At 52.5% G+C, this 27,176-nt stretch overlaps 8 protein-coding genes across 8 annotated transcripts; 3 read left to right on the plus strand and 5 right to left on the minus strand.

The window, feature by feature from the left end:
- Positions 1-48: 48 nt before the first annotated feature.
- Positions 49-2,334, plus strand: SAPIO_CDS6648 (AMP-binding enzyme; the record flags this gene model as incomplete). Its single annotated transcript, XM_016788697.1, has 3 exons — positions 49-478; positions 573-2,160; positions 2,226-2,334. 3 exons carry the CDS (start codon positions 49-51, stop codon positions 2,332-2,334), a joined length of 2,127 nt encoding a protein of 708 aa, XP_016641641.1.
- An 888-nt stretch (positions 2,335-3,222) lies between these two features.
- SAPIO_CDS6649 (uncharacterized protein) lies at positions 3,223-4,861 on the plus strand (the record flags this gene model as incomplete). Its single annotated transcript, XM_016788698.1, has 4 exons — positions 3,223-3,543; positions 3,702-3,857; positions 3,989-4,333; positions 4,751-4,861. The coding sequence occupies 4 exons, from the start codon at positions 3,223-3,225 to the stop codon at positions 4,859-4,861; spliced, it is 933 nt and encodes a 310-aa protein (XP_016641642.1).
- Positions 4,862-6,015: 1,154 nt separating this feature from the next.
- On the minus strand, positions 6,016-7,321 carry SAPIO_CDS6650 (Uncharacterized protein; the record flags this gene model as incomplete). Its single annotated transcript, XM_016788699.1, has 3 exons — positions 6,016-6,288; positions 6,351-6,931; positions 7,078-7,321. 3 exons carry the CDS (start codon positions 7,319-7,321, stop codon positions 6,016-6,018), a joined length of 1,098 nt encoding a protein of 365 aa, XP_016641643.1.
- A 2,816-nt stretch (positions 7,322-10,137) lies between these two features.
- On the minus strand, positions 10,138-11,900 carry SAPIO_CDS6651 (uncharacterized protein; the record flags this gene model as incomplete). The annotated part of the gene is made up of 3 exons (XM_016788700.1): positions 10,138-10,744; positions 10,841-11,216; positions 11,603-11,900. The coding sequence occupies 3 exons, from the start codon at positions 11,898-11,900 to the stop codon at positions 10,138-10,140; spliced, it is 1,281 nt and encodes a 426-aa protein (XP_016641644.1).
- Positions 11,901-13,041: 1,141 nt separating this feature from the next.
- Positions 13,042-15,951, minus strand: SAPIO_CDS6652 (uncharacterized protein; the record flags this gene model as incomplete). The annotated part of the gene is made up of 4 exons (XM_016788701.1): positions 13,042-14,524; positions 14,936-15,403; positions 15,463-15,765; positions 15,842-15,951. The coding sequence occupies 4 exons, from the start codon at positions 15,949-15,951 to the stop codon at positions 13,042-13,044; spliced, it is 2,364 nt and encodes a 787-aa protein (XP_016641645.1).
- A 1,891-nt stretch (positions 15,952-17,842) lies between these two features.
- SAPIO_CDS6653 (uncharacterized protein) lies at positions 17,843-19,596 on the plus strand (the record flags this gene model as incomplete). Its single annotated transcript, XM_016788702.1, has 3 exons — positions 17,843-17,951; positions 18,058-18,114; positions 18,176-19,596. The coding sequence occupies 3 exons, from the start codon at positions 17,843-17,845 to the stop codon at positions 19,594-19,596; spliced, it is 1,587 nt and encodes a 528-aa protein (XP_016641646.1).
- Positions 19,597-20,258: 662 nt separating this feature from the next.
- On the minus strand, positions 20,259-22,042 carry SAPIO_CDS6654 (uncharacterized protein; the record flags this gene model as incomplete). The annotated part of the gene is made up of 5 exons (XM_016788703.1): positions 20,259-21,013; positions 21,085-21,299; positions 21,375-21,441; positions 21,509-21,931; positions 22,009-22,042. 5 exons carry the CDS (start codon positions 22,040-22,042, stop codon positions 20,259-20,261), a joined length of 1,494 nt encoding a protein of 497 aa, XP_016641647.1.
- A 794-nt stretch (positions 22,043-22,836) lies between these two features.
- On the minus strand, positions 22,837-25,938 carry SAPIO_CDS6655 (Plasma membrane ATPase; the record flags this gene model as incomplete). Its single annotated transcript, XM_016788704.1, has 4 exons — positions 22,837-22,883; positions 22,968-25,070; positions 25,202-25,490; positions 25,633-25,938. The coding sequence occupies 4 exons, from the start codon at positions 25,936-25,938 to the stop codon at positions 22,837-22,839; spliced, it is 2,745 nt and encodes a 914-aa protein (XP_016641648.1).
- Positions 25,939-27,176: the final 1,238 nt, after the last annotated feature.

The following is a 27,176-nucleotide window of genomic DNA, read 5'->3' on the forward strand; positions in this document are numbered from 1 at the left end:
AGCGTAGATCCTGACGAAACTCCTTCGAATATAGAATAGACCATCATCATGACCGCCCCCCGGGTCTACTCCGACCGCGCCATCCGCGAAATCGCCATCCCTCCTCCTCCGGGCTCCGCCCACGCTGTCCCCGTTGCCGGGACCGAGAGGGCAGATCGCACTCCCATCTACAGGCACTGGCGATTCCGCGATGGACCTCTCCTCACCACATACGACCCCTCGATCCAGAGCACCTATGATCTTTTCCAGGATGCCGTGAGGAAGTTCCCCAACTCCAGGTGTCTTGGCACCCGGCCTTGGAACGCCCAGACAAAGACGTGGGAGAACAAGTACGTTTGGCAGACGTACTCGGACGTTAACAAGCGAAGCAAGAATCTCGGTGCTGGACTTGTCGAGATCCACAAGAAGATCGGTATTACCGCCGACAAGTTCGGTGTTGGCTTGTGGTCGCAGAACCGCGCCGAATGGCAGATTGCTGGTATGTCGAGCCCCGTGTTCCCCCTCCCCCCCCAATTCTTTTCTCGTTTCCCGGGGGTTCCGTCTAGTTTCTAACGCGCGAATGCCTTTTAAAGATTTCGGTATCGTATCTCAGTCTCTCTACACCGTCTCCCTGTATGAGACTCTCGGCCCCGACACTACCGAGTATATCATGAACCACGCCGAGCTTACCAGCGTCCTCTGCTCGTTGCCCCATATCCCCACTCTCCTCAAGCTTGCCCCGCGCATTCCGACGTTGAAGATCATCGTCTGCCTCGACTCGATGGAGGCCGGTGAGCAATCCGGACACACTAAGCTTGAGGTCCTCAACTCCATTGCCGCCCAGAGCGGAATCCAGGTCTACTCCTTGGCCGGCGTTGAAGCTCTTGGTGCCGAATCCGGAAGGCAGCCCGTTCCCCCTCGTCGTGAAGACATCGCCACCATCAACTACACCTCCGGTACCACCGGCGTGCCCAAGGGTGTCGTCCTCACCCACGGTAACGCCGTTGCTGCCATTTCTGGAGCTCGATCTGCCGGCACCGTAGGCCCCAAGGACGTCCACATCTCTTACCTTCCGTTGGCGCATATCTACGGCAGGATGGTCGATATGACGGCCCTTGCCGAGGGTGCCTGCGTCGGCTATTTCCACGGTGATATCGCCGGACTTGTTGACGACATGAAGCTTCTCGGCCCCACAGGATTGATGTCCGTACCGCGCCTCTTCAACAAGTTCAACTCGGCGCTCCGAACGGCCACCGTCGAGGCCGAGGGCGTCAAGGGAGCTCTCTCGCGCCACGTCATCAACACGAAAAAGGCCAACATGCGAAAGCCCGCCGGCTCCGCCTCCAACACCCATCTCCTCTACGACCGCATCTGGACCCCCAAGGTCCGTGCCGCCGTCGGCCTACAGAGGTGCCACAGCATGGTCAGCGGAAGTGCCATGCTCGACCCCGACGTGCACGAATTCCTCCGTGCCGCTTTCGGCAACTCGTTCGCGCAGGGCTATGGTCTAACGGAGTCGTACGCCGTCGCCTCGGTCCAACTCCGACAGGACTTCACCATCGGCAACGTCGGCCCGCCGGCCCCCTGTGTTGAGGTCTGCTTGGAGTCGGTCCCTGACCTTGAGTACTCGGTGAATGACAAGCCGTGCCCGAGGGGTGAGCTCCTTCTTCGTGGCCCCTGCATTTTCCGCGAATACTACAAGAACGACGAGGAGACCAAGAAGGCGCTCGACGCCGACGGCTGGTTCCACACGGGCGACATCGCGGAGATCGATAGCCTCGGCCGCATCAAGATTGTCGACCGCAAGAAGAACGTGCTCAAGCTTTCGCAGGGAGAGTACATTTCCCCCGAGAGGATCGAGAACGTGTACACGGGCAGCACCACGCTCGTGGCCACGGCGTACGTCCACGGCGATCCCACGCAGTCCACGCTCGTGGCCATCTTCGGCGTCGACCCCGCCATCTTTGCGCCCTGGGCTAGCAACATTCTCAAGAAGCCTGTCGATGCGGCCGATGTGGAGGGCTTGAGGGCGGCGGGTGCTGACCCTGCTGTGAAGAAGGCGTTCCTTAAGATCCTTGATGGTATCGGTAGGCGTCACAAGTTTAACAGCTTCGAGAGGGTTCGCAATTGCCTCCTTCTCGTCGATCCGTTCACCGTCGACAACGAGCTGTTGACGCCAACGTAAGTGCAACTCCTTGGCCCTGTGTTGTTGCTTTCTTTTATACTGACCTTTCTTTTCTTTCTAGTCTTAAGCTCAAGAGGGCGCCGGTAGCCAAGGCGTTCAAGGCGGAGATCAGCCGCATGTACGAGGAGATCGCAGCCGATCCCGCCCTCACGGCCAAGGCTAAGCTGTAAAAGCCGTGGGCGGGTAATTCTTGTGGAGTATCATTCTCGTTGATATTGTTTCAGTCTTCTGGGGCTGCTTGTATGTTTATGGTGGTGTAGAAGGCATCCTCTTTGCATCCTCTTTTTTGTTTGTCCTTTCCATAGGTCTCTGGCATAGGTCGGGGCGATGAGTAGCATGTCTAGACATATCATGTTTAGGTATAAATAAAACTCCAAACTTTGTACAAATCACGCGATTTTTTTTTTTTTTTCCTCTTTCTTTCTTTGAAACATGTTAGAGACATGCCTTCTTCCGGCGGGATACGAGGATGGAAGAGGACACTTACAGAGATGCAAGGAATTTGAGAGAGAGTCGCGATGGAATTCCACAAGCGAGAGAAGTCAGAATCAATTCGGGTAACATAGAGCCGCGCTCACATTATTATTTCGTGTCGGTCGTTTCATTGTTGGAGTGCAATCCCATTCCCAAATCCCGCAACCAACACAATGTTGCAAAGGATAACGTCGCCGTGGGGTCTGTGTTGACACATTGGGGCGTGTGTGTAATTATCGCCAAATCTGACTGACTTTGGACTGTTCGGACTTCGTAGCCTGATTTTCACTCGTATTTCCCCTTTTCATCCTTTTCTTCCTTTCGTATTCTTCGTCTTCGAATAAACAAACCACGAGGAATTTTATTTCAATTGGCAAGTGTACGACAGCCTTGGCGATGATGGAAGAATAAACGAAAAGGAAGGGGAGCAAAAAAAAAAAGAGAAAACCAACAGGAAAGGGAAAAGGAGACAGACAGGAGAAACCAAGCAGAAGAAACGACAAGCAAAACGAAAGTTCAGACCGCCAGAGCTACGCAGCTCCCTTCTCACACGCGACAAACTTCCCCCAAAAACATCTCATGACATGATTATTACCCAACGACGAGCGTGGCGTCTCCTCGCCCTGCTCACCGTCATCCTTGCCGCTGCCACGTTCATCTTCACCTTCGTGCCGCGGGTCCTGGCCTTTGCCCAATTATTCGGCGTCTTCGGCGAGCATTCCGGCACCAAGATCACGCAGGTCGAGATCGCTACGAGGGGAGCAGACGGTAGAGAGCCCGTCGTGCCAAGGATCCTGCACCAGATCTTTCACAATTGGCGTGATCCGAATGATGATAGGCTTCCTGAGGATTGGGAGGAAGCGCATCAGACGTGTGTTTTGTTGAATCCCGAGTGGGAACACAAGGTGAGTTTTTTCTTCTTTTTTCATTTTTTTTGCTTCTCTCTTTGGCTGGGCTAGGTTAGGCAAGGGCTTCGAAGCCTAGTCTCTCATTAAAGATATGATGCGATTCCGTAGCGCTATAACATGACCACAGCTGACATTTTTCAACAAAAAAAATATAGCTGTGGACGAGCAGGAATTCGAGGAAATTCATCGAGGAGCAATACCCCTGGTTCCTCCCGACTTACGATGGGTACAGATATCCCATCCAGCGAGTCGATGCCCTGAAGTACTTTATTCTCCGGCATTACGGGGGCATTTACATCGACTTGGACAATGTGAGTAAACCACGAGGGGCTCGCTCGTCCGCCTTCCCCTTTTCCCGCCAACTCCGATCCACCACGGAAGAAAAGAAGGACAAAATATGAAGAATATAGGGCGAAAGAAAAAAGAAACTAACAAACTCCAGGGATGCGCCGAAAGCCTTGACCCATTGCGGTACTATCCCGCCTTCACCACCGACGGCGGCATGGGCGCCCTCAGCAACAACATCCTCGGCGGCCAGCCCGAACACCCCTGGTTCCACCTCCTGACCAACAACCTCATCCCCTACGACTGGAACTGGCTCTTACCTTACGTCGTCGTCATGTACTGCACGGGACAGTGGTACGTCACCGCCATCTTCGAAAAGTACCACTCGTTGCTGGCCGCCGACGGTACGGTCCGGGGATTCGACGGCGTGGGGTGGGCGCCGCTGCATCATATCCTGATGGACGGACGGCCCGGCGCGGACCCCTGGGTGTTTTTCACGCAGGTGAGGGGGGGATCTTGGGATGATTGGGATAAGGCGATGTTTGATTGGATTGGGGACCATATTCTTTTGGTCATTTTCGGGGTTGTTGGCTTGGTTGGTTTGGCGGTTTGGAGGTGTTGTTGTAGGAGAGCGCCTCGGGACTTGAAGTATCAGAGGCTTCCCGATTGAAGGACCACATCACACCGCTACTGTAAGAAAGAGGATATATATGTTGTATGATTATTCACAATGCAAAAGATGTCATTTTTCTCCCACTTTTTCTTTTATTTTTTTTCCTGCACTCCTCCCCTGGAGCGGTGGGCATGGTGAAATGTATCCAGAGTTTGATGCCAACCAACTTTATTCCAGGCTCTGCCTAATGATATTTTCCCCAGTCTTGATCACCAACGTTGGAACATGTTCTACCTCTTATCTCAGAGCTCACTGCCAGTCCTCCTGTGCAAGCGCACGTGGGAAGGCCGCGACGCGCAACTCGTTCCCCCTGGTTTGTTACACTCACACCCTCAGAGTCCTTCGACCCACTCCTAGCCCAAACCTTACTTCGTCTTTCAAAACCGAGACAGCGAAATAATAATACGGCGTATTACGAAGGAGTTCATGACTATTTAATACTGCTTCAATGAAGAGAGTCCCTGCCATGTGCTGCAAAATTGGATTCTGCCGGCCGCCAGGTAATTAATACATGAGGTAGTAAGCTTGAGGAGGTCTCCTCCATATAAGCACTCAAGCCCGCACATTTCTAGGTTTCCCCCTTCATCTCAAAAGAAACACGCTTCCGAGCATTACCTAGGATTGACGTGTGCCCGAGGTCGACGATGTTGCCTGATATCGTCGACAATTCTTCCGCCTGGACCCCGAGTAACGCCCAAAAGCCGACGCCTGACCGAAAGCACGAATGGATATCTACTGCGTAGCGTATGGCTCTCTAAATGTCGGGCCCATGAGTAGCCACCACGCATGAAAAGAGAAGACCGAAGAGAGTGACAGGTGAGACCACATGATAGCAGACTTCATGTGCCATCTTCGAGGTAGATGAGTGTGCGCGTCTTTTTAGTAGTGAGTAAAGAGGGCGGAGAATGGGAAAGATAAAAAGAATCGATCGCCATACGGTTGGAGCGGATGATACAGCGTGGACTATTCCTAGGAGGATGTACACAACTTTCCGGGTGAGACTCTCTCGCCGCCCATGCTGTCTTCCGTAGTAAAATTCAGCAGACACTTGCAACTTCAAGATTTGATTGAGACTATACTCGTTATCGACGGTTACAACGGCAATCCTCAAGTAAAAACGAATGAACCATATTTCCGGCTCGTAGCATAAGAGGGCAAGCGTCAGGGAATAGAAATACATCTTATCTTTTTTTTTTTCTCTTTTTTCCATTTTATCTCATCTCGCATCAGTGCCTCAATAAAGCATATAGAGAAGGCATTCCGTCCCTTAGGGGGGTGCTGTGGTACTTTCTGAATAAAACTTGGAATAAGAAGAAAACAAAATAAACTAAGAAACCGCCATATGACGGATTGGGGTATATGAGGACCAGACCAGACATTACTCTCGTACACTTTCAAAAATAGACTTAAAGAAACCGGCGGCAGGATTAATAGTAACGAGAACGGGTAAAAAAAAAAATGAGACAGAACGAAAGAACAAAGCGCATTGCATCCTCAGCTCATGACCCCCTTTAAATGTGCTCAACGATGCGGGCGTTTATAGCCTGCTGAAGGCCGGGGTTCGTCGTGCTGAAATCGTGAGCAAAGTCGGCGACGCTCGAAGCCTCGCCGTCCTTGTTGAAGACGGTGCTGTTGGGCATGGTCTGGTTGGCGGCGGGCAGGAAGATGACCTTGCTGTTGGCGGACTTGGCCATGGACTGCATGGCCTCGAGGTAGCGGATCTGCATGGCGGGAGCGGACGAGAGGATGTCGGCAGCCTGGCGCATGAGCTTGGCAGCCTCAACCTGTTGGGGGTTGTGGTGGTTAGCATCGTAATTCTGGGACAATCAAGAGAGAAAAAAAGTACCTCAGCCTGGGCGGCGATAATCTTGCTCTCACCAATACGCTTGCTCTGGGCCGCCATGGACAGACTCTCCTGAAGCTCCGAGCTAAAGATGATGTCCTTGATGAGCATGCTCTCAACCTTGACACCCCACCCAGTAGCAATAGTGTCGATTATCTCGCTGATGGAATTGGCAATCTCCTCGCGGCGCTCGATGACGTCCTGGAGGACGCGGGCACCGACGACGTGGCGCAGGGTGGTCTGTGTACGCTCAATGAGGGCCTGGCGCACATTGGAGATGCCAAAGGCGGCCTTGTGGGGCGAGATGATGTGGTAGTAGATGACGGAGTTGAGGTGGAGGGTGACGTTGTCCTTGGTCATGCAGGTCTGCTGGGGTACTTCGGCGATTTGGATCTTGACGTCGACCTGGATGAGTCGCTCGCTGAGGGGGTTGACCTTGACGAGGCCCGGGTCGACGGCCTTGTAGAACTTGCCAAACTTGGTGACGAGGCCGACATGACCCTGGCCGACGGTCTTGTAGGGGTTGGGGAAAGGACAGCAGGGGACGGCGCCGATAGCTCCGATGCAGACGCCCAGCCCATTGACTTGAGGTGAGAAAAAGACGTGTTAGCGAGTAGAAATTCTAAGAGAAGTTCTAGACCATGGGAGGGAGCTTCTTCTGGCGCCGGGCAGGGATTCGACGCGCTTTCGAGACAGAATTAAGGAACATCAAGCGATAAAGAAAACTTACTCATGGAGCCATACCAGCCCTTGGGGTTCGCGTCGGAATCGACAATGGTGGCATAGCTGCGCTGTAGATCCTGTTGGCGGGGAGGCACGACCTCCATGGCGGGTTGGGGCTGGAAGCCCTCATCGTTATGATCATGCGCTGGCTGCTTCCCCGCGCTGGCGGCGGTGCTGCCGTTGATGGAGTGAACGGCGGGCGGCGCGCCAGAGACGCCTTCGGCTGCCGTACCGTAGTTGACGTTGGACATTGTTGCGTTGGGGAGGAGAGTCGATGATGTTTGGTAGAAACGTCAATGTATTGACGGCGGGTGTCTATGATGGGGTGGATGGAAGTTTAATGACGTTTCAATGCTTATTGTTTGTGGAGACGTTTAAACTATTAATGAGGGGGACTGGGTTATTTATGGGTGTTTTGAACCGGAGACACAGGAAAAGAAACAACAACGGGGTTCGTGCGTTCGAGATTGGCGTGGGAGTGGTGGTGCGACAGGGTGTGTTTAAGTATCAGATGGTGTCGAGGCCTCAAGGTGTCAAGGTGCCGAAGGAGCCCAGCCAATTCTCAGCCGGATCCGGGATCTGCTTGGTAGGAAACAGGCGAAGCTCTTGGCGGCGGGGTGGGGAAAGGATCGAATCGGATGCGTCAAGGTGGTGTGAACAGCAACGGCCAGTGTGAAGTGTGAAGCCAATGTGAGCCGTGAAGGTGTGGAAGCCTGAATTGATCAGAGGTAGCTTTGCCAGCAACGGTCGTTCCTGCCTGCAGCGACTGGGGAGCTTCCACGGGTGTCAACTAGCGCAGTTTACGACCGTGCCATTACGTCAATCCCCAAGTCTCTTGATGGCACATGTCTCAAGTACGCAAAATACTCGCTACAGCCAGGCAGTGTGTAAACGACGGTTTCTTGTACCCTATACATTATCTCTGATCACGTTGGACAGCATCGACCCTTCTCTTCTCAGAATTGGGCATCAGCCACGGCAAAGTCGTTCACCGTCAATGCTTCCAACCCACACTCGCGATCCCTCAATTCTTAGTGAACAGGGACAGACATTAAAGATCTTTGGAGCGAACAATTCAGGCTCGGCACGTCCAGTTCCTAGCGTTGGTTTTGGTGGCGTCGTTCTTGTCCGAACAGGAAAGGACAGTTGGAGCGAGGAACCCGTTGCGCGACGTTGACTATTCAAGCAAGACAAGTATACTTCGTCATGTCATCTTCGGGCTTGAGCCCAGAGAGCGAAGAGTACGAAGGTACTTCTCAGTTCAGAGCAACACGATACGAAGAATACGCGCCTCTTTGACACTTGGATCTTTGATGACTGACTCCATCCATCGGGCGCTATTCTGACTCGTCCCTGCCAGCCCTGTCTGCCTTACGCCTTGCTTTCCTTCGTACCCGTAAGTTTAGTTTACGAAGGAACCTTTGAGAGTCGAACCCACCATCGTGTTTCGTTTCGATCAAGTTCGTCCCAAAGAACGTGAATGGGATAATCGGCACAACAATGTGCTGCAGCTTGCGTACCGTTACAGTACGAAGTAGACCACAAAGGGGGGTAAACAAGAGAAAGTGCACTATGTTGCACCATCAATTGATGCAGCTCTACGCATCCTTGCTACGTACTTCCATTTTGCGGAGAAGATATTAATACTTCCTACTGAAACTGAACGCACTGGTCCTTCCCCAACTCCCGTAGCTCGCCAAAGCAGTCAATATATCACATCACGCGAGGGTAAAGCCATCGATCGATATCCCCAAGCTGCACCCGAGCGGCGTTCTCGTCTTGTAATCGGTACAATTATACGAAATATTTCATTAATTTATGTATTGATGTGTTTATAAACTTACTTCGGGGTCCATCATTCATGTGCGGGCCTCAAACCGCCGTCGCGCCGCATCACAGCATCACCACCGTCCCAAGGTGCCACTTTTGGGGGGCAGTGCAACATCACGTTGTCCTCCTTTCGATTCCTTAGAAAATATCAATGTTTCCAGAATTTCGGTTGGCTACGCAAATTAGTACCTCTTTCATCAAGTCCCCTAAAAAGCGGGAGAGTCTCCTTTTCCCCTCCCGGCCGAGATCCGACAACCGCTGCAAAAGTTGAAAACAGGGCGGACCAATATCGCCGACTCGCATCACCCTTCCAAGCTCTTCTCCTCAGGTTTTTTTTCTGCTTCAGCCGGTATTAACCTTTACCTCGCTTTGCGTCGAGGTAGCACAAATCATTAAAAAAACGTCAGATTTTAAACCCATCACATGAATACCGATCCGAATCCTCCGCTCCGGCCTCAGGATCTGGGGCCTCACCTCGCCTCGTCCGTTCTTCCCTCGCCGCCTCAATTTTCCCTCTATGCCTCCTGGCCTCGTTCCTTCTTCGTGAATCCCAAGTTGGAAAATGTCTAAATAATCTTGAAAGTGGATCTTTCAATCGAAAAAAGAGGAAATATCTGGCGCCACGATCAGCCACATTTTTCCAAGCCTTGGCCTGGATTTTTCAGATCTATCTAAATCCCACCAGGGCATTAAACACAGGAAGAGACGAAGGAGCAGGAGAAAAATGCTTAGAGGGATGCGGCCGCTTCGCTGAGAGATCCGCAGGGGTAAGCTTGACTAGTAAAATCAAAAAGTCGCCAGGATCTGCTCAGCTTTGTTAATAGTGCCCCTGCTCAGCCACGAGCCAAGGAATCGCCGACGATCGAGGAGTTTACTAGATTTCAGATGTCCGAGGTTGACTCTCGTGAAAGGGACTTTATAGAATTTACGCGCGTAACCGGGTGTTTGGCTTATTGCTTTCGAGGGTAGTACATATGAATTGCCTGTTCTAGAAGAAGCATACAAGTTCTTCGTAAAAGCAGATGGATGAAATAATGATTTGCTATTGTCTCGAGATTAGAGTCCTGACCGATTTGACCAAACCCCATGCTTAGAGACGGTCCCTGCCTAAACAATAGTTCAAGAGGGGGGTATCAAACGAAACCATGTGCAACAATGAATACAAATATCCTTTTCTTTCCAGTGTCCTTCTCCGACAACAGACCTTATCGTCAACGTCCTGTCCATCCAGGTACACTCAGCGCAGCTCCGGCTCCCGAATAAACTCCGCAGAGAGAGTTATATCCGCCACACTAAGGATCTCCCGATGCTGCCTCCTCCCAGGCCCTACACTCCCCTCCTCATGATCGTGTCCTCGTCGACGAATAGGCGTCTCCGGGTCAATGTCCAACCGTCGCAAAGACCCTCTCAGCCGCCTGCGCGTCGATGACACCGGCGTCTGCACATCGCCGACCACCCATTCACCTAAAGCTCCTCTATCAGGGCCACCATTCGCCACGGCCGTCTCCGTATCCAGAGCAAAGATCTTGATACCGCGTAGATGAGTATCCTTGCCGTTCTGGTGGTTCTCCGTAATGGACATCTGGAGGACCCAGCAGAAGAGCGTGTTGCCGTCGGGACCGCCGCCGACACCGTCGAGAGGGACTTTTTGCCATCCTTTAGGATTGGCGAGATCCATTGCTGCGAATTTTATCATGTTGTTTTCGCTCGTGCCCGATCGGAAGATGATGCGGGTCGGTGTGTAAGATTCGTCCTGGTCGTAGTCGACGTAGAAACGTATCTCGCGAATTCCCACTTTCTTCACGAAGTAAACCGTTAAATTGTGTGGTTGTGTACCGTCGGATCTGCTCGTTTCCCATTTTGCAGTCAGTATCACGCCCGCAAATAGCGCCGCTTGAAGAGAGAGAGAAAGGGAGAGCCAAGGACTGAGCTGGACTTACTGCCAGAATTTCGTCAAATCATCACTTCGTAACTCTTCAACACCGTTGTCTTGCTTGTGCGTGCTCACAGTAAACTTCCCCAGGTTGGAAATCTCCTTGAGCCCGGGCGGATGAGGGTCGAACACAAGACCCTCATCCTCCTCTTCCAACTCTTCGTCAACATCCTCGTCTGCGTCTTGGGTAGACTCGTCGCCTACTTCATATTCGCCGGCTTCGTACTCTTGACCTTCCAAGTCAACATCTTCGTCCACTTCGTATGCGTTTCCAGCGTCGTGATCCAACAAATCCGAGTTCTCCTCCATCACCTCGCTACTATCCATCGCATCGGGCCCTCCTGGAGGATGGAGTTGGATATCGCCCTGGTTCAAAGTCGGACCTATCCAGAAAATTAGTCTGCTTATTCTTTGCCATTTTGATGCTGTTTTCTTCTCTTTGGGGTTAGTAAACTCCTTGGGGCAACCATGTCAACAGCTCTCTTTCCCTCTCCAGGTCTCCTGCTCTCTTACAGGATTAACAAAAATGACCAATACCCACAGTAGTATTTGTTTCACATCCTAGGCCTGGTGGCTAGGGTTGGGGTCTGGGCTGGAGCATCCATATCAGGTAGCTGTAGGTACAGGGAATTACCACTGCCATCCCGCCGATAACCCCTGACAGGGAGCATGTTCTTCCGGGACCAAGGGCGTACCGCAACAGGTGCGACGAAAGGTAAATCATCTTCGGGGTATGAAAACCACACCAAGTCAGAACTTCCGTCAGGACTCTTGACAAGGATACACCGAGGATTGCGGGGGTTGATTTCGATTTGCTTGGGTGGGGGAGAGCCCTCGCTGCCTAGCGCAGGCGCCGGGAGACTAGGAGAAGCAGATCTCCAAGTGCTCATAGAAGGTGTGAGCTGGCCTGGGCCCTCGGCCCAAGACTCTGTCTGAGGCGGCCTAGAGGAAAAGGGAACTTCTCTGTGTGGAAGCTGTATGTCGGACGAAGTGGCATCGCGACGACGCGAAGCAGGAGATCCAAGGCCGCCCCCATCCTGTACTTGACAAGGAACTTGTTCGACCATTGTAATAGATGCTGGAAATCATATACAGTATAACAATGTCTGGGTTGGGTTGGGTTTGTGAAGGGAGGAAAGAAGAACTGGAAAATAAGAGAAAGAAGCAAAGCCTAGAAGGAGAACAGAAACACAATCCTCCAAGAAGAACGGGCGGCGACCCGGCATTCAATGAACCACTGCTCCTTTCTTGAAAGTGATACGTTCAAAATCTGGTGGCGGCCATAGTTTGTGTGAATTTGGTGCCACTTGGCCCCGAAAATAGAGATGTTCACAACCAAGGCGTTGATTGATCCCGATGAAATGCCCACAGGAGAGAAAGAGAGCCGGAGAGCAGGAGAGTAACACACGAACAGCATGCCTTTCCCAGGAGAGTCCCATCTTCCCCAGCTCCACATAGAACAAGACATCTTTTCAGCGAGCTTGGGTTCACGGGGAAAACTTACTGAAGGCATGATTCAGACGAGGGTCCTGGGAGACACTGCGATACCCTCGACGAGGGGCATGGCTCCCAACACCAGGAGGGTAACGATCGGGTGGGAATCGCCCAGGGGGGGTCAGTCCATCCATCTTGAGGAAAGGAAAAGAATAGAATCAGGGTTCCTCGTAGGATCAACGCCCGGAGCCCGGCCTTGACTGAAGTTGCTCTGTGAGAAGAGTGTCGAGAATGATGGAGGACACAAGAAGAATGGGTCTAGAGGTCGGCCCAGAAAGAACAAGTGTTTTATACGAGGGGACGGAAATCTTACATATTCCCTCGCGTAAGATTGGCGTTTCCAAGGGTGTAATTGAAGCACCGAGGAGCACTGTCGATGTCCGCGTCTCGCTCGCTCATGTCGAGATGTATTGAGCGCTGTTGGGCTGGAGTTGTCGCGAGGTCACGTGATCACGAGGACACCAAAGTGCGCGATGAATTGACTTATTTAGCAGCCCCAAGAAACTGTCTCACAGCACCAACCTCTGCAGATTTAGCGGTTCCCGTCCCCACAAATGGGGCTCGTGATACCTGGAAAATCAGACATCCCCCCCCCTCCTCAACTCTATTCTAACTGTTCATCAATGCAGACAGCCTGTCTAAGCTAAAAACAGACCATCGATAGGATGGATAGATCTTTGCCCAAATACCTGCGCTATTAAAGTAAGTGTCACGTCACTTGGCTTTCCCAGTCGCAAGAAGTTGCCGTACCACGGCCTCATGGCCGTTCTTAGAAGCTACATCAAGTGGTGTCTGGCCCCGGCAATCCTCAGCATTCAGGCCAACTTTCCCAGCGTCGAGAAGATGCCGAATGATAGCGACGTCGCCGATCGTGGCAGCATCATGGAGTGGCGTAGCACCGCCCAAGTTCTTGACATCTGGGTCGACCTTGCCAGTTTCGAGAAGGCGTCGAACCATCGCCTCGCGGCCGTTGTAAGCAGCTGCGTGAAGAGGAGTGCGTCCATAGACGCTCTTGGCATCTGGGTTGACCCTACCAGTATCAAGCAGGTGCGGTGCAAGAAATAGTTGAGCTATAGCCTCGTTGCCACGTACAATGGCTTGGTGAAGTACAGTCCGGCCACAGCCGTCCTTAATATCTAGGTCAGCTTCACTGGTACTAGGAAGATGCCGAACTATAGCCTCATGGTTGTTGAAGGCCGCTCGGCTAAGTGGCGCCCAGCCAGTATCAGACCTAATATTTGGGTCGACCCTCCCAGTGTCGAGAAGCTGTCGGACTATCGCCTCATGGCCTTTGTCAACAGCTAGGTAAAGTGGTGTACGGCCACGGCTGTCCCTGGCATCAAGTCGGACCTTGTCAGAAGCCAGAAGGCCTTTCGCTACCAGACCAAGCCCGAAATATGCCGCTAAATGATGTGCCGTCATCTGTTTTGGATAGTCATTACGATACAATGGCAAGCCGCGTGAGACCTTTGGAGCGAAGAGTGCTTGGATCGCCGCCTCCAGGTTTGCTTTCCTCCCTAGGAAGTCCATGACTGCGCGGTACGCCTCGTCGAACTTGGCCGTCCGTTCGGGAAAATTCGGCGCTTTCTCTTCGTTTGTGCCATCGACTTCTTGGGTGGTAGAGAGAGCGTCACTGGCATGATGTCCCCAGTGAGACGCTGCGTATTCGTAGAGGTGGCTCAATTGTAGCCGCTCCTCGAATGAGTAGGGTGCTTGACAAGGCCCGCTCTCGAACGAACGGAATGAGAGGTAAGTGACACAAATGGTCGTAATATATTGCTCTGCTGTTGGAAACCAGTGTTCGTGCGTCCGCTGAAAGTATTCCTGCGTCGTGTAATGCACCAGTCGGATAATGCCGCTTTCCTCATCCACAGCTACCAATCCCGCACACACGGAAACCACGTCTTCGAGCTCGGGCAAGTTGTCTTCTCGAAGATGCGAGTCTCCTAATTCGGTAGCGAGAGCATGCTGAAGTTCGCGTGTTGAGAGTGGCCGCTTTTCAAAGACGATCCACGATAGAGCTTGCTTGGCGAGCTCTTCTTGATCGCCTAGCCGTCCCTCGACGCGACTCATGGCTTCGTGGTAGGCATGATCATATGCTTCTACGCCTCTCTGGAGCTTTTGCAACGCTACTCGAACGGCCCTCGGCGACTTCTTCCCTACTAAAGAGTCTATATAAAGCTGCGCAAGCAGAAACCTAGTGTCGCGTTAGCGTGGCCTCTCTTGGCCCATGGCAGTTTCAAAATTCATACATTCCATCTACTGCCTCCACAATCGCATGCTCGATTTCCTCCTGTAAGCAAGCATCTCGGCGAACAAACCCTGGCAGTCGGAACATCTGTCCAGCGAGATATTTCCGCACATCTTCAGGATTGGCACGAATTTCTAGTGTGGATGCTCTCTCGAACAGTTCCGTAATGTCCGGGATAAACCTTGATGTTACGAACAAGTTTACTTTGCATAGATCCCGCAGGCGAAGCACGCTTCCAAGAAACGGGACCGACTGCCGTCCGAGATATGACACTCGTCCAGGGCGTCAACAATGATAAACGTCCTTGTGTAAGAACTGGCTACTGATTGCAGTGTCCCCGAAAGTTCATCAGTCAACGGCCGCGTCCGCTTGGGGTTGTGTTTGTCATAAAGCGCCTCCAGGGCATCGGGCATCAAGGGCGAGCTCAGTTGCTTTAGTATGTTGCTCAGCAAGTCGTCCAGCCGCTGCTCATCTTGCTGCCTGAAGTTGCAGTAGACGTAAGCAATGCCGACAGTCGGGTTTTCTTGGTACTTGTCAAGGAGATGGCCAACTACAATTGACGTAAGGATGGTTTTTCCTGCGCCTGGGATTCCAGGACAGAAGAGAGTCTTTCCCGGAGTGCCCAGCCACGTTCGGACCATAGACGAGTTAAGTAGCCACTGGCCAGTCCCCGGTTGTTGTCTTCTGAGGTGGTCGTGTTGCTGAAAGGTATAGTCCGTGCTCGCCAGCCAGTCCAGGATCTGGGCATATTGCTCTCTCCGCTCTCGAACATCCTGACGCGTATGCAACCCGTCCACTGTGTCTTTCGTGGCCACGGCAACTTTCCTTCTCCAGTAAGTTTACTGTAATTACGTGGGAGTCTGCAATGAAATCATTCACGGTACCTTGTCAAGCTTCCAAGGAATGCGTTTAGGAAGGTGACGTTGGATGCCATTCGTAGACGAAGCTGCTGGACGTCTTTTGGGTCCCAGGTCAATCTCTTCCACGCTCTCCGCGCTTTATCGGCGCTACTCTTTGAACTTGAAGGGTCAAGGCAGGCGTTCTCGTCCACCATCTTGCCGACGTCGAGAACGACATTGTCACATTCGTCGAGGATGGGCACCAGGGCTTTCTTTTGCCACTCCGGGAGGTCATGCTGGGGAAGAAGGTCCTTGATGTTTGCGAGGACGCTCGCAAGGCTCGAGACTCTACCCGCAAATCTTTAGCAACTTGGTCAATTATCCATTTACGCTGACAGAGGTACAGAGGAAGCCGGCAACGCACTCGCTCGAGACTGCTCTCAACTGGCGAGGCGCATCAGCGAATCGGTCACGGAGCTTGTTTGCCCTTTCGAGCAGAGTTATAACGTTGCTCCCTCCGAAGCCAAAGCTCATTCTGGCCTGTGAAACCTTAAGCTGTTTTTCTAACCTTGCGGTGCCCAAGCCGACAATGGAGTCTGGCCTCAGTCAAAGTTGCTTCAATTGCTTTTGGCGATATTCAAGGAGTTGTGTTGAACAACTGATCCCTTGAACAATTGAAGTACTTCGTACTTTGGTACCTTTGTACCTTCACACAGTTTGAGCCACGAGCCAAAATGCACAGTGTTGAGCTAAGCTTAAAGTGACTTCGAAGTACCGAGGTACTTATACTTATTATTGTAGATCCTGCAGCGCGGCTCTGGCCTCAAGTTCGACATTGCGCATTGTACATTGTACAAGATCTTACCTTGAGTCACCGGATTTGAGACGATCAAAGCGACAAATTGGAATCGACAACGTTTTGGGGCCTTTGGGGTAACAAAGTACTTTGATGAGGGTACGAAGTACCTCAGTACAGATTCTTTTGCATCTTCACAATCCCAAAAGTTGCTGGACCCAAACTTCATCAGCCGCATCGGCATCGCCCTTTGACCAGCCAGACCAGACCGTTCTAAAACTAGGCACACTGCCAATATTGACATTATCATCGGCCTTGCATTCCACGTTCCATGTTCCATGTTCCACCCCTCCTCGGAAACCCATGCAGCCCCGCGGTTAGAGCATGCCGCGATCCAGCTGAGCCTAAGCGCCTCTTCGAGACCTTCGTACACCGCATCTCTCCCTTAGAGTCTCGAGACTGCTGGAAAGCCAAACACTCGAGGGTTCCACCTTTCCCAAATTAGCAGGACCCTGCCCAATTCAGCATCTCTTCCATCTCCAGAGTCGCCTAAGTCCATCTTGAGCCCAAGCCACCAAGTCAGGCATATCTCACTCTCCCTTCATGCTCCTCCCTCATTGAGAAAGTACGAAGTACTTGTACGCCAGAGCAGATATCGTGGTGCGGTCTGTCACATCAATACATCAATACATCAATGGTACTGTATGAGAGGCAACCGAGATCGACCTGCCCTGCCGACCCAGGATCCAGAGTTCTGACAGACTTTGATATTTGATGCCCCCAGCGAGTCAGATTTTGCTCTTTCATCATCCACCAGACCCACGAATATCGGTTTTAATATCTAGTCTGCTGGAAATGGGACACAACGAACAACGAAACTAAGACCGGGAACTGACCTGCTGCCCCTCGACTGCGAAGTACTTGTTCTTCGTTCTGGATTGCCCAGACCTATTCGACCTACCCCTCTCCACGAAGCCTTTCGCCTTCGCTCAAATCTTCCTGGCCAAACTAACATTTCATCACATCAGCCTCTGCTTCTATTTCTGATAGCCTTTCACTATCATTCCACCCCACATCTTACTCTCATCCGCGGCTCCATCATAGCTTTCCCGCCCTGTTAACCCCATTTCTCTGCTCGTTTCCTCTCCCTGCTCCATTTCCATCTTGAGGCGCCTCCTACCAAGGAGACCCCCCTCTTGTAAGCGCCGACTCGACGGACTTGCTTTTGGCTTTTGCGAAATCGGAGGTCTTTGTCTAGATGTCCCTTTTGCCTCACATGAGAGTCTCGCGTTTCTGTGCTACCCACGAACAACCTATTGATTAGCCTCGACTTGATCCTGCGCCAGCAACCAGCCTTGCTTTTTCTTCATTTTTTTTTTCTAGATTTCTTCTTCTTCTTTTCGACGGACGGATACAGTCCCGCATACCGCGCGGTCATCTTGGCCAGCCAGCCATCCTATCCTTTCCCACGCCCGACGCCTTCCGGGATACAGGCGTCTGCCGTTATCATCGGTCCCATTCCGGATGGAGAATTCCCCGGATAGCATCTCCTTCACTTTCCCGGACTCCCACGGCCCTTCGACCCATGTCAAGAATGAGCCGCAACACCATCATAACCCCGAAACAACCATGGACACCTCGGGTCCAGAGTCTCATGGCCAGAGGCGCCGAGCTCACAAGAAGCCGCGCTCAGTCGCAGATATGACCCATGAGCAACGCGAAAGGAAAAGAGAGAACGGTAAATACTACTTCCTTTCTCCGCTAGCGCAATTGCCACGTCCCCTTCACCTATCTCCTCAACCTTCCCACTGTTTGTGTCAAGCCTAGATATGTCAAAACGCTAGGCGCAGCTCATGCGCCGGTTCCCACCACGTCTCATGTTCGCGTTTGGGCCATTTCGGGTATGAAGCTACAGCTCGCTGACCATTTTCCTGTGCCAATTAACCCAAACAGACAGGATAGCACAGCGCGCGGTTCGGGAAAAGACTAAGCAAAGGATAGCCCACCTCGAAGGCGTTATTAGACAGCTCAAAAGCTCAGACCATAACAAAGAGCTCCAAGCCGCTATCCAGGCCAAGGAAGCTGTCGAAGCCGAGAATGCAGACATCAAGAGGCAGCTAGCTGGTATTACTGCTACTTTGCAACAGATAATCTCTCCCCGGCACGGAAACGAAGGTGAACACGCATATGCGTCACCGGCTAGCCATGCCGGCCTACCTTCACACGCCTTACCCCCGCCGGCACCGTCCACGTGCACAATCGCCTCGACACCACCCAGTATCATGTCACCAATTGGTAGGACCGAGGCCCTCACTTCCCATCTGCTACCACCACTGCAACAGCCCGGCAACCACCACACCGCCATCAATCAGCATACGCAGACTCTGATACGTCAAAGAGAAGACGTGCAACGCGGGCTGGAAGCCGGCCAAAATCGCTTCGATCTCAGTTTCCTCATCTCGCGGCCTGGTAGCGTCCCTGAGTTCTTGTCTATTAGTGGAGACAAGGCCAATGGCTACGGCGCTTTCATCGATGCGCAAGGCTCCCAACAGAGCCCAATCCACCACCAAGTGCCGCGGCCTCTTGCTATGCAGCAACCTGTAGGTCAAAACCAGAGGTACCCTGGGCCGCCAATGCCAATATCGAACAGCGCTGCAATATCACGCCCTTATGCTCCATCTGGCGACAAATACCGTCTGCCCGAGCCGGAACTACCCCTCTATGCGACGCCAGTCAAGAACAATGAAACATCTTGCTTGCTCGACGACATTTTACTCAAGTTCCTCAGGGAACGTCACGACCTTCTTGCGCAAGGGCAGCCTCGCGCAGAAGTCGTTGGCCCCAAATATCCGTCCGTCTCGTCTCTTCTCAATAAGGACAACACCACAGGAGCGCACCCTCTTTCCAGCCTATTCACGGCCATTATAGGCACCTTCCCCGACCTTAGCAGGCTCCCCGAGCAGCTAGGAGTTATATATATGATGTTCCTCCTCATGCGCTGGCAGGTTGAGCCTTCCAAGGAGAACTACGAGCACCTCCCCCCCTGGCTGAGGCCCCTGCCCATCCAGCTCACGATGCCGCACCCCGCCTGGCTCGACCACATGCCCTGGCCGCTCATGCGAGAGCGCGTGATTAAGAATTACCGAAACTACCCCCTTGAAAACTTCTTTATCCCGTATACGTCGACGTTATGGTGCCACTGGCCGTACGACGATCTGTACGCCTTGATTCGGAATCCTGATACGGACGAGATAACTATAAACCCTGTGTTCGACCAGCATATCCGGAATTTGGATAATTGGTCTCTAGGGGAGGCGTTTAAGAAGAAGTTTCCTGAGTTGACGGATACGTATACATATCGAAACGATCCGAGGCGCGCGTGATGTGACAGGTCTCATTCTTGATCTTGTTATACCCCCCGAATATAGGGCTACCGTGTCTACTCCGTATATGAATGGTGTTTAGCATTTAGACCGCATGTAGGGTCTGCATGCGATGAGGACAGCTGATATCGGGGTAGTTTCGAATACGAGGGGAGGGAAGAGGCCATGTGATCTTAGTCGCCTCGTATATATGCACGTATATGCCGTTGGTTTGGTAAAAAGGCGTTTCTTCTGCGGTTGGCCGGCATACCCAAGGCTTTGGGACGCCATGTAATGGTATTCTTCTCTCGCATCGTGCATCGATAGGATGGTGGGATGAACTGGATTGGAAGGTATGGGTAAAGGGTAGGGATATATTTATGTAAAAATAGAGAGGAGCTGTTCTTTTCCGCCTTTTTTTTCCTCCTCCTTGGATCGTCCAATATACCCTTCCAGAGTCTTATCATTGTTGGGTTTTCCCTCGACGACGGAATAAGCGATTCCTCTCCACCTCCGAAAACACGAATGCCAAATTTGTTCTACTACAAGCGTGTTTCCATTGTTCACTATCTATTTTCCTAAGGGTATATCAAATTCATAACTCGTAGCCTTCATGCCCGCAAAGCCCGCAACATCCCCCTCTATAAGTAACAAGAAGAAAAAGAGGGAAAAATCCAAATTCCTTACTCTTCACCCTCACCCGCACCGCAAGAAAACTTCAAAACCCCTCCTCCTGCCCCAACAAGCACACTGGGCATCTCCTCCCCCCTCACCCTCCCAACCCTCAAACACCTCACAGGCTCCCTCTCCCCGGCCCCCAAAGGAAGAAATCCGACCCTCCGCCCCGAAGCGGCCGAATACACACCGACCTGTCCATCGTCATGCGCGGCGACAATGACCCCTGCTCCCCCACCATCGCCCCCAGGATCGACGTCCCATCCGATCCTCAACCGAACCTCATTCTTATACGCCGGAAACGGAAGATACGGCAGCGCCTCGGTCCGAGGATAGCGACCCATCCACCGCCGGTCGTATATCGCCATTTTACTCCTCAACCCGGCGACCACGATACGATAGGGGTTCCCGTCGGGCGCGATGCGTAAATGCGTCACGGGGCTTCCGTGGGAGAAACTCGGCGGCGGGGCGTGCGTGGCGGGGCCGACGCGCATGTCGGCTAGTGTTACTATACCGCGTCTGCCGGCCGCTAGGAGGAGGCTGGGGTCGGACGGGTGGCAGTCCGTGGTGAAGATGTCGCCGGAGGAGCGGGTGGGGTGGACCCAGGATGTGTCGCCCGTTGAGTGGAGGGCGAGGACGCCGGCGTTTGTGCCGGCGAAGCAGAAGAGGTTGGGGTGTTGGGGGAGGGCGGGGGAGGCTGTGTGGGAGGAGAGGTGGTTCGGAGGCGTTCCTTGCGGAAGTCTTGCGAGGCATGCTCCGGTGACTGCGTGAGAGTCAGAAAATATGTGTAGGAAGAGCCTGGAAGCCGAAGGGGAGGGAGGGAGGGAACTTTACCTCGACGTATGCCTCTTAGAAAACGGTCGCCGGGGTAGGAGATGGGTTTTAACCAGGTGAACGACATGAAGGCTGCGGGGTTGGATAGGCCGGCCATGAAGATGACTTGGTGTGTGGGATTGTAGCCAATGGAGGCGAATTCAGGGACGATGAGGGATCGGATTCCACCCGGAGGGATGAGCCAGCCGCCGTTTCTTGAAGAATCCCAACATACTCTGTCCAATGGGTATTTGTTAGTTTAAGAAAAACCGAGGTCCGCCAACTGGGATATATCCAAGAGAACAACATACAGGCCAGTCTCATCTGTCGGTATATACTGCCCACACATCATCATCCTGCCCTGATCCACCAGTTGTCCTACTCACACGCGCACTCGTCAGCTCACCTCAAAACTATCCTCACTCAACCCATCGATCAAACTCACCAGCATAAATCCCCGGCAATCCATCCCCATCCCCCCAATCCACCGCAAAACTCCCCACCAAATCCCCTCCCCAACCAACCCTCGCCCCTCCCAGTCCCGCTTCCCCCATCCCCCTCAACCCACTACCGTACACCCAAGCCCTCACATCACCCTCCTCGACCACGCCTTTCCTCCCCGAGCACTCAACCCTCAGCACCGTCCCGGCCAGGCTCTGCTTCCCGAAGACCCCACCCCCTCTCCGCGTAATCCTAGCCGGCTTGACCTTCCCCGCCGACGTGACTCGCGCCCGCGCCTCGGCATTTCGCCGTTTCCGTTCGGCTTTCTCTTTGCGTTTAAGTTTTTTGACGTTGTCGGAGGACCAGGGGGCGTTAACGGGCGCTGTGGCTCGGCTTTCTATTTTGAAATATTTGCCCTTGGCCTCGTCTGTAAGATGGGATCGGGAATTTATCTTAGCAAAGCGGGCTTGAGTTAGACAGGGATGATGGTTGGCTGTTCCCTACCGTAGTAGAAGCCGGGGATCTCGCGGGGAGGCATATTCCCAATTAAGGTAAATTAACCTTGGGCGCTGTCTAATATCAGCGCTGCCCTTTGATATAAGTTAGGAATGTGTTGTTCTCATGGATGGATGATGAAACGAGGGAGAGTCGGTCAAAGACGAAAGATTGATGGTTTCAATTGAATAGAGGCTCAACTGAGGACTCGATTAATGCTGACTACAATTGTACTTACAGACAGAAAAAAAAAATACAATGTACAAATTCAAGCTGCAGAATCATTCAGAAGGACATGCAAGAAATGCTCCTTCCTGAGAATGCATCATCAATTTCATTGAAAACACCCAACTTTTGATTGTCTATAAACGATTATGTACTCTATGAAAGCCGAGAGCGATCAATTGAAACATCTCGGCGACACAGGGGACAGCCAACTTTTTTTTAATTTTTTGTTTTATTTTTCTTCTTCATTAACTTCTTTGTGTTCATCAGGGTCCAACATGCCCCCTGGTTTCTATCAACTAGCTCCATGTGTATTACCGCAGGGTAAAAGACATTGAAACATGCCAAAAAAAATTTGTAACAGAGAAAAAAGTTTTAGCCTAGTAAATAGGCAAGTCTATCATAGAGCACCAATGTCCAGATGCCAAATCCACTTGCAAATCCAAGCTTCAAAAACACCTAGCCACAGTACCCCAAGAGTTATAACATTGTGTGTGATGTGGTTCGGAGAGAAGTCCTGATGTCAACACTTGTAGAAGAACTGCGAGTGATGATATTTCCTTGTTCCACCGGGCCCCCTCTTTCCCACATCTGGTATCCTGTGTCGCGCACTTAGGCGGACTTCTCGTGCTGGGTCGAGACGCGCTGGAGGGAGACAACTACAAAGGAGAGAAAAAGACAGGTTAGTGAAATGGCCTTTCATCTTTTCAAGATACTAAAGCAAGAAAGGAAAGTAAACTTACCAAAGTCCTCAAGGGATCGCTGCTTTTGGCTGCCCTTGATAGACTTGCCGTGCATGAGGTTGTCGAAGCCCTGGCTGCCCTGGAGGAGGTAGTAGACACCACCCATGACACAGAAGACACCGGCCGAGTAGATCCAGATACGGACAACGGCGACAATGGAGGTGTCGCTGTGCTCGAACCAACCCCAGATGGTGAAGCAGGTGGCGATGATGTCGACAACGAGAATGGCACCGGTGAGCTGCCAAGAGGGGAGGGACGACCAGAAGGGACCGTTGGCACGGGTGATGAAAATGAGCCAGTTCTCAGTGAGGGAGATCTCGAGGAAGAGAACGGCATCCATGTTACCGAAGTTCTGGACGATACCACCGTTGGGAGTGCCGGCAGCGTACATGGTGGTAAGGACAATCCAGGTACCGACGGCGAGGACAACACCGAGAAGGACGGACATACCCCAGAGCTTGGGAAGGTTCCACTTGACGGGAGTCGACGAGTAGGGAGCGTTGTCGTAGGCGATGGCCAGGGTGGCAATATCGGCGAAAATGGCGATGAAGACAACAAGGTTAATGTTGAGCGACCTGTTCAAGATGACGATCCAGAGGCCAAGGAAGATCTCAAGATGGATGGACAAGGCGATACGGTAAACGACGTAAGCGTACATACGGTGGAAAATCTGGCGAGAAGTCTTGAGAGCGTCGATAATGGCACCGAGACCGGGGGCAAGGAACACAATATCGGCAGCAGATCGGGCAGCGTCAGAGGCACCCTCGACAGCAATACCAGTATCGGCCTTCTTGAGAGAGGGAGCATCGTTGACACCGTCACCAGTCATGGCAACGAGGTAACCACGCTGCTGAAGAATCTCGACGACATTGTACTTGTGCTGGGGGAAGACCTCGGCGAAACCATCGGCAGCCTCGACGAAATCGTAGACCTCAGAACCGGGCATGTCACCACCACCACCGAGACCGAGACGCTCAGCATTGTAGACGTTGGTGCCGAGACCGAGCTGGCGAGAGGTTTCACGGGCAATACCGACGGCATCACCAGTCAACATCTTGATGGAGAGACCAAGGCGCTTGGCTTCGTTAATGGTGCGGGCGGTATCGTGACGAGGGGGGTCAGAGCAGGGCATAATGCCGAGAATCTCCCAAGAGCCCTCACCTCGCTTGCGGGCGACACCAAGAGAACGGAAACCACGGGTGGCGAACTCGGCGACCTTGTTCTTGTAGGCCTGGTCGACCTCCTCGGGGATGGGGTGGTCCTTCTCGACCGTGGAAAGAACGAAGAGGGGGGCACCCTTGACACAGGTGATGCGCTCGCCCTGAGGAGACTCGACAACGGCGGTAACCTTCTTGGAGACGGGATCGAAGGGGTGGAACTCAAGCACCTTGTACTTGCTGAGAACGCTCTTGGCACGGGGGTAGTAGCGGAGGGACTTGAGGAAAGCCTTGTCGATGGCGTCAATACCCTTCTTCTTGCGGGAAGCGGCCAAGCAGGCAGTCAACATGAGGTCATCGGGGTCAACACCGGCGACGGTGTAGGGCTCCGAGAGCGAAAGCTTGTTCTTGGTGAGGGTACCAGTCTTGTCAGAGCAGAGAATCTCGACACCGGCAAGCGACTCAATGGCAGAGAGCTTCTGGACGATAGCCTTCTTCTTGGCGAGATAGGCAGCACCGACAGCCATGGTGGTGGTAACGACGGCGGGAAGACCGACGGGGACACCAATGATAGTGATGGCAAGGGTGAACTCAAGAATGGGGACAATGCCGACGGATCGGTAGAACGAGGCAACCCAGACCATCAAGTTGGTCAAGATGACAAGAATGAGGAGCACGGTACCAATGCCGTTGAGAACCTCAGTGAAGTGACCAGTACCGGCAGAAGCGCGAGAGACAAGGGCGGCGGCGCGACCAACGAAAGTGCTGTCACCAGTGGCGGTAACGACGATGAAGGCCTCACCACGCTTGACGGCGGAAGAAGCATAGCAGGAGTCACCATTGTGCTTGTCGACGGCGAGAGATTCACCAGTAATGGCGGACTGATCAACCTGGAGGAAGGCCTCCTGGGTGACGATGCGACCATCAGCGGGGATAATAGTACCCTCTGCAAGCATACACACGTTAGCATATGTACCGAATCACGTGACACGCAGAAGACGCGTTTCGACTGTTCCGTTTCGTTTCGTTTTGTTTTGGGTTTGGTTCGGGCGCCATCATCTGATGTTTGAAACTTACCTTCAACCTGGAGAATATCACCGGGAACAACCTCGGGAGCCTCGACTTCCTTGAGGGTACCGTCACGGAGAACAACAGCCTTCAAGGCAAGAGTCTTCTTGAGTTCCTCGACAATAGAACCAGCCTGGAATTCCTGGACGAAACCAACAGCGGCGTTGAGCAGGAGAAGACCGCAAATGACACCAAAATCGACCCAGTCCTGAAGACCGGCGGCAAGAACGGCGGCAGCCTCCATGACGAATTGGACGGGGCCGACGAAGTAGCTGAGGAACTTGAGAACAAGGTTTTCCTGTAGAGAGAGAAAATGTGAGCAAATCTTACTCTTCCAACACCAATTGCAGCCCATACCCCTCATCGAGGCAATGAGGTGCGCGTGTGCCACGATATGAGTGGGTTGGAAGGGATGAGGGATTAGTTGGAAGACTACATACACGCTCCTCCTTCATGGCGTTGAGACCGTACTTTCGTCGGCGGGCAAGAACCTCTTCGTTGGTGAGACCGGTAACGGTGGAGGTCTGAAGCATCTCTTCGGGGACCTGGCGGACGTTGCCGTGGCCATCCTCCTCACCCTCCTCCTCAAGATCGTGTCCGTCCTGAGACTCGAGCTCGTCGATCAGAGCATCGATATCCTCATCCTCGTCGTCGTCGGCACCGGGGTGGGGGGGATTGATGGGCTTCACATCCCGCTTCTCGTCGTAGCCCGAAGGCTGCGCCGAGGCCGAAGAAACATCAGCCATGGCGATTGAAAATGTTGTTCGGTAAAGTCAACAATTGACTGAAGCTTCCAACGACCAATTACTCTCTTAAGAGGGTTGAACCTTTCCTCCCTTCTCCCTTTTTTCCAATTCGAGTTGGCGATCGAGGAAAATGGAAATGGATGTAGGAAATGAAAAATTCAGACACGAGTGAGACGCGTGTGAGAATTTATATTTCGAAGGTTGTGAGGGGGAAGAAAAAATGTGGGTTGAGGGGAGATGGGTCTTAAGAGGTGGCGCGAGGAATTTTCCTAAAACAGGACGAGGGAAGGAAGGCGAGCCTTCAAAGACACCACCACACGAAACTTGAGGGCCAATTTTTAAGCGCAAACTGGAAACCTTCGTGGGTGATGAAAAAGGAAAAGAGGAGAGAGGAGGGAGGCTTTTGGGAAGAGGTGAGGGAGACGCCCGCGATTATATGAGGGAAAGCTCTTGCCCCAATTCAATTGAAAGGAACCTTGCGCCAGTACCTTAGCACCAGTACCTCGTAGCTCCAGTTCCGGTTCGAGTAACGGTACGTACCTGCGAGAAAACTAGGACCGGGAGGAGCGGGGGGGAGGGGCGTGTGTGATGTGGAGATCAATTGATGTGGTGGAAGTGGAGGGGGCGTGTGCCAGCGGTGGCGACCATCTTTTTGCCGACCGGGGCGCAAAGCTCTGAGATGCCAGCCAATCCGAACCCCGGCCTTCCTCGCCTGCACCGAGGGTCAAGAAACGAGGGAAAAAAAGAAGAGAAAAAGAGAAAAAAGAAAAACAAAAAATACTTCGTACTTCACAGTTCGCACCTCATCCCAGATCCACGCTGGACCTGACCTGCATCCCATGTGGGAAACGGCGTGTCCACTGTCGCTCTAAGACGGAATACGGAGTACGCTACTGACTTTCGTCACTTTCCTCGCTCTTTGTGCACACTACGAACTCCGGATCGGCACATTTGATCCGTCCTCCAGGCTTCTACGATTGAGGTCATTGAGGTGCGAGTACACCGCCGCAAGTATCAGAGTTCATTAGGCACTGTGTTGTCTGCCTCTCAAGTTTCATTCAAGGAAATTTTCAATGTTCCACACTTCTTTTTTTTTTCGGCGATAACGGTATCATTGATCAATTCTTCTGCTCAAAGCTTCGGTACGTAGCGAGAATGAAGGTGACGGTCATCCCGAATAAGCTCCTTCCTTTCATCCTTCCCACCACATCAGACACATCGTACAGCAGAGTCGAATC

The sequence above is a fragment of the Scedosporium apiospermum genome (genome assembly GCF_000732125.1).
Source record: "Scedosporium apiospermum strain IHEM 14462 chromosome Unknown SEQ_SAPIO_0106, whole genome shotgun sequence".
NCBI classification, from domain to species: Eukaryota; Fungi; Ascomycota; class Sordariomycetes; order Microascales; family Microascaceae; genus Scedosporium; species Scedosporium apiospermum.